The 10,973-nt window shown below is 45.0% G+C and overlaps 1 protein-coding gene across 1 annotated transcript; it reads right to left on the reverse strand.

The window, feature by feature from the left end:
- Positions 1–816: 816 nt before the first annotated feature.
- On the reverse strand, positions 817–1,737 carry LOC306926291 (isoaspartyl peptidase/L-asparaginase-like; the record flags this gene model as incomplete). Its single annotated transcript, XM_079505559.1, has 1 exon — positions 817–1,737. The coding sequence occupies one exon, from the start codon at positions 1,735–1,737 to the stop codon at positions 817–819; it is 921 nt and encodes a 306-aa protein (XP_079361685.1).
- Between the last annotated feature and the right edge of the window lie 9,236 nt (positions 1,738–10,973).

Here is a 10,973-nt window from a genome sequence, read left to right on the forward strand (position 1 = left end):
GGTGCAGAGAGAATTTTACAATGTATAGAAACTGATCTTATTCAGAGAGCAGAGATCAGCAGAGTTTATTAACTATAGTCAAACACGGCAAGTATAGAATGCAGAGACCAATATAGTGCCTTGCATAACATGTATCTAGTAAACAGTTAATGTAGCATCCGTCTTACCAACGTGCTATCTAAACGACAGACTCTTTGCATGTATTACTTGTCACATATTGAATTTTGTTGTTTTCTGAGGAAAGCAAAAATTAATAAAGAGGAAAAAAAGAAAGAAATCACACTTGTGTGAACTGAAGTGCCCCTCACTTCACACAATTGTGATTTATTTCGCCCACTGTATTTATATCGGCCACACGACACATTGGCCTTTAGTGCCCTAAACAAATTAAAGTCCATAGACTTGGCTAGCAAACGAATGACATCGTAAGTGCTCTAAAGAAACATTAAAAATCCCATAGACTTGGCTGCCATATGGTGTAATCTTCAAAAGCCACATATTTAAAAATAGCATGCTTAATATTTGTGGTCAAGGAAAAACACATTTAAGTGAGAACAAGTGTACAAGTGACCAAAATGCATCTGCATAGTTAACTACCATCTATCGAACAGAGCTGACAAGAAGGGAAACAAACATAATTGTGTTATTTGTTGTTGTAATTGTGTTTTTCGTTGGGGTTTTGTTGGGTTGTACTTGATCCTAGTACTCAGGGTGTCCTTGCGAAAGAGAGCATGCTCTCAATGGTCTTCCCTGAATAAATTAAGGTTCAATAAATAACGTCCCAACTCCTGAACCCACTAAACCTCTTTCTTCTTCTCAGCGCAGGTTGTCGATGCTCTGAGTGAAGCGCTCCTCTTCGTACAGGCCATAGTAGATACGGTTCCTCTGGGCCGCCGCCCAGGACATCTGTGGGCTGGAGAAGCGGGCTGCCCAGTTCCCCTCGGGGTCGACCGTCACCACCCCGCCCAGACCGCCCACCCTCTCCTTCATGTAGGCCAGGCCCATGTTGCTGGCCCGCTCGGCGGAATGACCCTGCTCCATGTAGATGACGATGAGTCTGGCCAGAGTGACCTTCATGATGGCCTCTCCGTCTCCGGTGGAGGACACGCCACCGACCTTGTTGTCGGCGTAAGCCCCGCCCCCTATGCAGGCCGTGTCGCCCACTCGTCCCTCCATCTTGTTGCGCGTGCCGCCCGTAGAGGTCGCGCACGCCACGTTGCCCTCCGCGTCGACCGCCACCGCTCCCACCGTCCCCATCTTCCCCGCGTGGCAGTCGTCCGGGTCCAGGGTATTTTCCCAGAGCGTGCGGGCGTAGTCCGTGACGAGGGACTCCGGCAGCACCTCCGGCACGCCCATGGCCCGCGCAAACTGCATGGCGCCGTTCGCCGTCAGACACGTGTGACTCGTCCTCTCCATGACCAGGCGCGCCAGCTGCACGGGGTTGGCCACGTCGCGCACGGCGGACACGGCTCCGCTGGCCAGCGCCCCGCCGTCCATGACTATGGCGTCCATCTCCACCTCCCCTTTGGCGTTCAACACCGACCCGCGTCCCGCGTTGAAGTCGGGGTTGTTTTCCAACAGCGTGACTGCTTCCACCACGGCGTCCATGGCACTGCCCCCGTCCTGCAGGATGGTGTACCCGCCTCGGACGGCCGCCCTCACCCCGGCGGTGGACAGATCCACCCTCTCTTTGGGGATCTGTCCCGCCCCTCCGTGGACCACCAGCACAGGCAACATCCTCGCGATGTTTGCGAGGATGTGACGGAGTTATGAGAATGTCCTATCTCGGTCCTACCAGAGATCAACGAGTGAAATGAGTGCGTGGCAAGTGGATCTCTAGCTTCATGTGGTCATGCTGACGTCATACTGACGTGTCCATGAGGTTTAGTTTCTCAAACATTTAATGTCTTAAAAAAGGTTTTAAAAATCCACCCCAGTGAGAGATGGCGTGTTGTTGGTGTGGTGTTTTCTCTCTCTATTCTGAGGCTTTTTTCAGGTGCAATAAAATAATAAGAAATAAAGAAAGAAAGAAAGAAAGAAAGAAAGAAAGAAAGAAAGCAAGAAAGAAAGAAAGAAAGAGAGAAAGGTGTGCAAGAGGAGAGAGAGGCAGAGTGCAGACGGGAGAGCGAGGAGAGGAAAGATGGAGAGAGATAAGGATGACAATGGTGAGGTTAGAAGATGAGTTCAGAGAGAGGGAGGAGTGGAGAGAGATGACAGAGGAGGAGGGATGAAGACAGATTGAAGAGGAAAGAACCATAGAGAAAGAGAGAGAGGGGGAGAGAGAAACAACCATTTTATTTTCAGACACGTTGGGGAGTCTGTGGGCGTGTCGAAGAAGCTGGATCAGGCAAATCTTAGCCTTTAGTGCGTGTGCTGGTGTGCGTGCGTGCGTGCGTGTTTATGTGTGTGATGCACGCGCGTCTTTGTGCTAGTGTGCGTGCGTGCACGTGTAGGTTTCTGAATTGATGAATTGCTCAAGAAGTGAAAGCAGCACGCAGCGCGGCGCCGGCGTCTTGGGGGAGTCCATCTAAATACACAGTGGGGAGGTGGAGATGAATGGGAGACATGCAGCGCTCCATTGTTAACCTGCGTCACACTGCCTGCATCACAAGCAACCTGAAGGACAGGCCGTGCGTGGGTTATTGGCTTTCAGGGAACAGCTAGGGTCATTATTAGAACCCAGGGCTCTCACTACAGGGTCTAACAGTCAGTGATGCTCACTTTTTTTTCCGTGTCTAGGTCCCCCAACAGTTATGTATGTGTTTGGCTGCGGACCCCCCATCTGAAGAGAAGATTTGTGTTAAAAAAAAGCAAGCTTGCAGTGTGGCACAAAGCGACGCAATGTGGTCTTAGCTTGGTGCTATGCTAGCTATACTTTCACTGGGGACCCTCTAGAACTCCCCATTGATTGATTGATTGATCAGAAATATAAACAGCACGAGGTACAGTACAGACATTAAGGCTAAAAGGATAACACAAAAAAGTCCTGGAGACTTGTTTCCATTGTGGTCCTATCTATAGTATTCAGTTCATCAATGGGTGTCCCTGGCCGGTTTGGGCATGTCATTATATAACTGTAGGCATTTCTTTCCCCCAGACATTGTCACAACGCATCACGACGTTGCGTTGTAATCCTGCAGGTCGACTATACTTTGTATGATGCTATGTTGATGTTCTGTTGCTAGAGATACATGTTATCAGATTTAGAAAAATACATTTATCTCTGATTCTTTTCCCAGATTCCTTTTTTTGTTAAAAAAACAATTAAGGCCTGTGACTAAAGAACCGATCATCGCGTTTACAAAATGTAATTTCCGGGTGAAAGAAAAGACGATCGTCCGCCCCTCCAGACAGCCTTTCATTTATTTATACGTTTATTTAACAGGGACAATACAAAAACAATACATGAAACATGAAACCGTTACATTGTAGCCAACATAGGGTTTGTAGCCTAGGCTAATTTGCCTGCCTGGTTAGGCCTTTCTATACAATATACCTATACTAAAAAGCAATCGTTTACAAAAAATACATGCAAATACATATAATTTCAAGTACAAAAGCAACTGGAGCACCAGGGGAGGAACACAGACCAAGTACGTTTAGTGTTTCAGTGGTGTTTACACGCTGGTCACATTGCTGGTCCCGTGGGTCGACGGGACCAGCAAATAAGGTAAAAACACTGGGGGTGGCCGAATAATGAATGCGATAGGTAAAGCGATCTGTGGGTTCAGTTGTCTTGCTCAAGAGCATGTCAGCATGCAGAGTGCAGGTTTACATCCAGTTCTCATCGCACATCAGCACTGTAGCTTCCTATCAATGCAGGGTATTGAACCGACAACTGCCAGGTTATTAGTGTGTCTGTAGCTCCAGGCGGACGAGGATGGTTCCAATTAAAGAGCTTCCTCCTTGGCACGGCATGAGCAACTTTATATTGCCTCCCTCTATTGGTTTTCCCTCATAGCTGGAGCACCAGTGGAGGAACGCACACCAAGTATACGTTTACTCAACTACAGTGTTTCAGTGGTGGAAAGAACATTACTCAAATGTTTTACTTAACCATGAGAGTGTTAACGGGTCCATTTGGTTCCATTTGTACACTCTCTGAGTTACAGACCCATAAGGGTCCATTTGGTTCCTAAGTATCATTTAGCTGGGGACACCCTGGAACTCCCTCAAGGACCCCTATAGGGGTCCCCGGACCCCACTTTGGGAACCACTGAACTACAGTAGTAGTTACTTTGCGTGAGTGCATCAGTTGGTCTTTATACTCTCAACATCTCAAAGGCAAATATTGTAGTTTTACACCACTGCAATTATTTTACGTTGTTGCAGATTTGGATTAGTATTACAACACATGCGTGAAGCGCTTGAACCGCATTTTATACCTGAGTCTTATTTCACTCCACAAAGACTAATTCCACGTCTTCAGGATGGGAGAGATTATGTAAACAGAAACGCCAAACAACCGTGACGTTGTTGTTGTTGTTGTTGTTGAAGCGTGGCATGATCAGATTTCCTCGCAAAGACATAGTAGGCGTTGAACTGTGAAATCATCACAGATCACTGATTTAAGTACTGTAAATGCACATTAGACATGTTGCAGTGCACCACACACGCTGGCCCGCCTTGTGTGTGCGTGTGTGTGTGCGTGCGTGCGTGCGCGCTTGCACGCGTGTGGGCTCACGTTCATAGGCTAGGCTATACTCGTACTGTAGATTCACTTACTGTAACCATTACCGTTAGCATGCAGGCAAGCGTGAGCCGCTGCCACACACCCACGGAAACGCGCGCACGCATGCATGCACGCACGCACGCATGCGCACACACACACACACACACACACACACACACACACACACACACACACACACACACACACACACACACACACACACACACACACACACACACACATGCACATCACACTCCTCTTCTCCCTCTTGCCCTCTCTCTGTCTTGGCAACACTGTCTTCCATCTCTCTCTGTCTCTCTTTCTCTCGTTAAGTTCTGCATCCATGTCATGCCCCAAGAATCCTGCCCCTCTGCCACATGGAAGTATAGCTTTTTGTACTGCTGCTGGCGTAGTGATACTAGACACAAAAAATAGTTCCATGTGACATATGACACCATGCTATATGGTATAAATAGGTCACCAATACAAATTATGCTAGTTTGCTATTTATTTTTTATGCTTGGCCCCCAGTGACCCCCACCAAAATGACAGGAACCACGTGCCCTGAACGCACTTGTGTGCCCCGGTGTGCTCTCTTGTCGTTCGTTTATTCAGTGCACTCGGTGCATTGTCGTTCGAAAATCAAGTACGCTGCGCACCAGGTGTGCCGAGTGCCCGCACTGAACGACCCTACCCTGAAGCTGGGGTTGTCCAGTGTGAATCGGTGTGATTGTGTCACTGCTGTGTCTCGACTCTCGAGTGCTCCACGATGGCAAACAATGGCGGAGGAAATGGTTGCAAAATGCAGGTCCCTTGAGCGTTATTATTAAACACGCAACGTGCAGACCAACAGCAGGTAAAACTAATGTTATGAATTACCTTTTAATGATAAGCAATGCACGTTAGTTAACGAGTATTTATTGTCAATAGAACTGTAGTAAGAGCTAGGAAGCTAAGCCCCCTACAGGAAGGTGTGTTGTTTGGTTTTAAGTACTGGTCATTCGTAAATAAGGCACACTCAACGCACTCTGTGACACCACCGCCCAGAACACTCAACAAACTGACCGCATTCCCGGTGCGCATTTCTTAATATTCACCAAAACCAGACCAGGGCTCCCACCACAGGGCAATCAATTCACACCTTTGCAACCACTAATGGCAAGTATTTCCTACAGCTTTAAGTCCAACAATCTGAACTACCCCTATAGAGCGTCGGAGTCCCGCCTCCTACCCTGGACCAGGAAATGAAACCCAATGCATTTTCCTCATAGACATTTCTTAAAGTATTTATTTAAAGACGGTTACGCCGCGGACAAAGCCAACTCGAGTCGTGACAACTCATGACAACACAAACAATATTTTGGACCAAACAAATAATTAGAAAGAAGAAAAAATATTGTTTGTGTTGTCATGAGTTGTCACGACTCGAGTTGGCTTTGTCCGCGGCGTAACCGTCTTTAAATAAATACTTATATGTCTATGGGAAAAATGCATTGGGTTTCATTTCCTGGTCCAGGGTAGGAGGCGGGACTGCGACGCTCTATAAGGCTATGGTTAACACAATAAAGTGAGTCAAACGATGGCAGGGAATGACACCTCCTTTCGATGGGAATTTACATTTACCTCCCGTGGTAAAAAGAAAAAAAAAATGGGGAAAAAAGCATGGAGACTATATGCTCTCTTGTTCCCTTCTTTACATCCCAGACGTGAGACTCCTCTCACCAATGTGCAGTCACATGCTCTTGCACACACACAGCATGTGACTCATGATGCACGCCTACATAAAGTGCATCTCCTGCAGGTGTACAAGCATGCGTGTTAGGGAAAAAAAGTATGCTGGCAGATTTCACAGTGATGCACACAAATGATCTCTCTCTCTCTCTCTCGCTCTCTCTCTCCGGGGTGTATGCATCTGTAGCGACTGATGTAGCCGCTATAGCCGGCCATTTATATCCCTGCAGTGAGTCGTTTTGGGAAATAATACAGATGATATCTCTCAAAGGGGGTTCCAAGAGTGAAACAGAGAGGAGCGGTGGGTGGGAGAGCTTCATTGAAGGCTACCTTGTCATTCAAGAGATGAATGCACTCCACTACAAGCTGCTTTCACTCCTCCTTCCCTATTTACTGTTGTGTCTAATAGTGTCTATTTTCACTATTTTAAATGTTTTTCAATGCTTTTAAAAAAATGCCTAAGAAGATTAGGGATCATTTCAAATGTTTTTTCTTTTTACTTGGGCGCTATTTATTTCCATTCTTTTTTTACTTGGACCCCATATTCCTCATTGTTTCTCTGTTGATGATAGAAATTGCGTCACTTCTTGCAATGTTGGGGTTTCATTCAAGCACATACTTGCAACATTCACATCCAGTGTGACAGGGCTGAGGCAGACGAAGCGCCTGAAGCATGAACCACCTCGTTACTCTGGGTTTCTCATCTCGCCACAAGAAAAGCCTGCATGGCACCAGTCGGTGGACACGGTAATGAACAGTGGTGGGAAAAAGTATACTCACATTTCTTAAAAGTATCAATACTGCAATGCAGAAAAACTCTGTTACAACAAGTAAAAGTCTGTTCAAAACTTGACTTATGCATTTTCAAATGTATAAAATGTATAACAAATCTTTCGAAAACAGTTCTTGTGAGCTTGATCTGCTATTTTCAAATGGCAGAAATGTATAGAGCTGAAGTGGGTAATGTATGTTTTGTAATAATACTATTAAGTAGCTAGTATTAAACTATAAAGTTTTCAAATTGTAGTGGAGTAAAATTTACAATATTTGCCTCTGGGATGTAGTGGATTAGAAGTACTGAGAATTGGAAATAATAAGTAAAGATACCTCAAAATTGTACTTCTTTACACCACTGGTAGATCGTACCGTTCTTACATAATTATCTGTGCCGAGTATTTAGCCATCCAAAATGTTTAGGTAGGGAATTCAGTACGACTTACGCCCTATGTAAGAATGTAAATGTGTTGTGTTTTATCCGGAAGGTCAGAATGGCTGCAGGGCGAGGGATTATCGGTCTGTCCGTCCGTCCATCTGTCTGCATGTCCGTTTGTGCTATAACAGGCCACACTTATTTGCGAGCGATCACAGTAAGTGCGTGCCTAGGTGGCACCATGCAGGACTTGTGACTCCAGACTGCCATGTTCACAGCATTTGGTTTTATTTCCCAACTCTTGAGCAGTACAAGACAAGCAACGTGGCCGAGAATTCACAGTAGAGGAAGAAGTCTTTGGGGTCAGGTACTCTTTCGCTTCATCTCACTCTAAATGGAGACTGCTTGTGGGTGTTAAGAAACCTGGGACACAACACACATGGTACCGTTAAGAGATTACTCTGTGAGGAACCAGTGAAGTAGGCTACAGAGATAGATACCAACAGTGCAATCACTAGGTTTTTGTTTTTTTGTAGTCAGAATGCTGAACATCTTGGAGGAAGTAGCGCTCATGGTGTCAAATCCTACTCGAGTCATTTCTTCCCCTCATGTAGGAGTATACTGACTCAATGCCTGGCACCAAACCTTTGAATCCGCCCACTCACTGGCATACACTTACTACTACTACAGTAAGTACATTTAGTCAATTAGTGTACTTAAGTACAATTTCAAGTTACTTTTTTAAAATATTTCCATTGATTTGTTACATGTTTTGATACGTTATAATACTTGTGTGATACTTTATACTTCTGCTCCACTGCAGGGCAAATGTACTTTTTACTCCTATAGTTTATTTGACAGCTTTAGTTACTAGAGACCTTTAGTTTTTAATTTTGGTTTGCATCACTCCTACTCCTACGGGTATTTGCTATTTTCAGCATGCATTGTGCAACCAAGAGTAAAATCAAGCATTACGACACCATGATCAAGACCTGCCAAAATACATAAAATCAACTGTAGATTTAGTCGACCAAAAAAAGGCAAGGCACACCTACAGGTGACAGGTGTGTAGGTGTTCAACAGAATCATAACTTCTGTCCAACTAAGTTTAGATCATTACCACATTGTAATATAACATAGAAACAATACATAAAACCAGTTTGTGTGCATGAAAAGGAAGGAGCCGATCTGCTTATTTGGAATCCTTTCCTTAATGGAAGAGCTTGTTATTGTATTAAAAGTTAAATAAGAAAAAAATAAGCTTACAAGTTACAAGGGAAACTTGTAACTGTAAACAAATGAGTAAGAATTACAATTACACATCAGATATGGAAGAAATAAGATATATTTATGATTTTCTTCTTAAATATTGCAAAGATTTCAGTTAAAATGTTCGCTTTAAAAATATATAATATTCAAAGATTGGACAAAATGTGCACCAAGTGATGTGCTATGGGCTTGTATATCTGCTATTTCTGAATACCCAAAGTATAAAATGATGGTTAAAGTGGTTCAAATCAAAGATGACACCAGTTTGAATGGGTTAACTGGGCTGTATCGCAGCATGCTGCTGCTGGGAGGCTGGCCAGGCGCTATAGCTAATGTATCATGCTGTGGGTGGGTGTCGGTAGTGCTGTCGCCTCACAGCTAGAAGGTCCTGGGTTCGATTCCCGCTGGGGACGCTGTGGGTGCTGGCGGCGTGTCCTCTCCTCGGTGCCCATACCTGAGGCGGGGTTGGCAAAAGGGCTTTTCTGTGTGGAGTTTGCATGTTCTCCCCGTGTCCCCTGGGTAGGTACCCTCACAAAAACATGCATGCAGTAATCCTGGTCTCTAAACTGCCTCCCCCTGGTCAGCTGGGGCGCCTGATGGAGGGGAAAGGAACTGGTTGGAATAACGTGTTCCTTCCACGCGCTACGCCCGACCAGGGAAACCCCCCCCTGTCAGGTGTAAAGGAGCGACTTGGACACTCAGGCATGAAGGAAGAATGAGTTCAAGTCCGTTGCTCTACCCAGGTTGGCGGAGGGTGTGTAGAGCCCAGGATCACATTAGATAATTGACACAGGGATGAAAAAATTACAAAAACGTGGGATAAAAATGTGTAAAAAAAGTATCATGCTGTGTATTGTGATCATTAATATGACAGTGCTGTGGAGCAGGCAGAGCTTATACGACCAGAAAGGTCATCCTTGTCAGCCCAGTGTTTGCTCTCCCGTTTTTTTCTTCTTTTTTAATGAAATGGACATCATGGTGAAAAAAAGGGAAAACAAATAACATGAGCTTGGAAATAATCCAATAACATAACCCCTTAGCTGAGAGCTATATATTGTTTAAAATGATGGTACAGATTCAACTTTTTTCGTGGATTTCATAGATCTTCACAGCACTATCGTCATTGTTGAGTACCGGTAAATTAATGTTTGTTTGTTTGCTTGTTTGCTTGTTTTGTTACCTTCTATTAATATGTTGGAGTCATACACAGGAATAGAAAATCACACCCGTGTGAACTGAGTGGTGTAAGGTCTTATATAGACTGATCAGCTGTGGTCTGACGTAATGAAATCACACCGTGTGAACTGGGTGACCATAGCAACCATGCTCATTTTTTTTGGTACGGACAGACACGTAAACTAACAAAGCCAGTTGTAGGAGTGGTTTACACCACTCAATAACAAAGCCAGTTGTAGGAGTGGTTTACACCACTCAAAAACTTGGCATGACAGTGAAAAAAAGATGGCACACAGATTTGAACTTAAAATTCAGTTGCAGACAGAGGAGTGACGACATGTCAGGGCAAGAGACGTGCAGCCTCTGAACACACTTCTTTCCACTGTGAATACTGTGTCGATAACGGAAGCTTTCCCCACACTCAACACAGTGAAAGGGCATCTCTCCTATGTGAATTATCTGGTGACGATTGAGACTATCGCTTCTGCTGAAGGCGTACCCACAATGGCTACAGTTGTAGGGCTTTCTGCCCTGTACAAATTCTCTGGTGACAACTGAGATCCTCTCTCACCCCACATTGACCGCAGTGGTAAGGCTTCTCTCCTGTACGAATTGTCTGGTGACGTGTCAAAAGACTGAATCTGATGAACCTTGTCCCACACTGGTCACAGTGGTACGGCTTCTCTCCTGTATGAATGCTCTGGTGATATTTGAGATCACTCATTGTGCTGAAACTCGTCTCACATTGATCACAGTGGTAGGGCTTCTCTCCATATGAAGTATTTGGAGACTTTTGAGATAATCTCAAAAGTCTCCAAATACTTCATATGGATACTATTTGTGTGGAACGTTGTCTACTGATCACAGTAGTAGGGTTTCTCTCGCGTGTGAATTATCTGGTGATTTTTTAGACCATTCCTCGTGCGGAACCTTTTTCCCACACTGATCACAATGGCAGGGATTCTCTCCTGTATG

Source organism: Electrona antarctica (genome assembly GCF_951216825.1).
Source record: "Electrona antarctica genome assembly, chromosome: 7".
Lineage (NCBI taxonomy): Eukaryota > Metazoa > Chordata > Actinopteri > Myctophiformes > Myctophidae > Electrona > Electrona antarctica.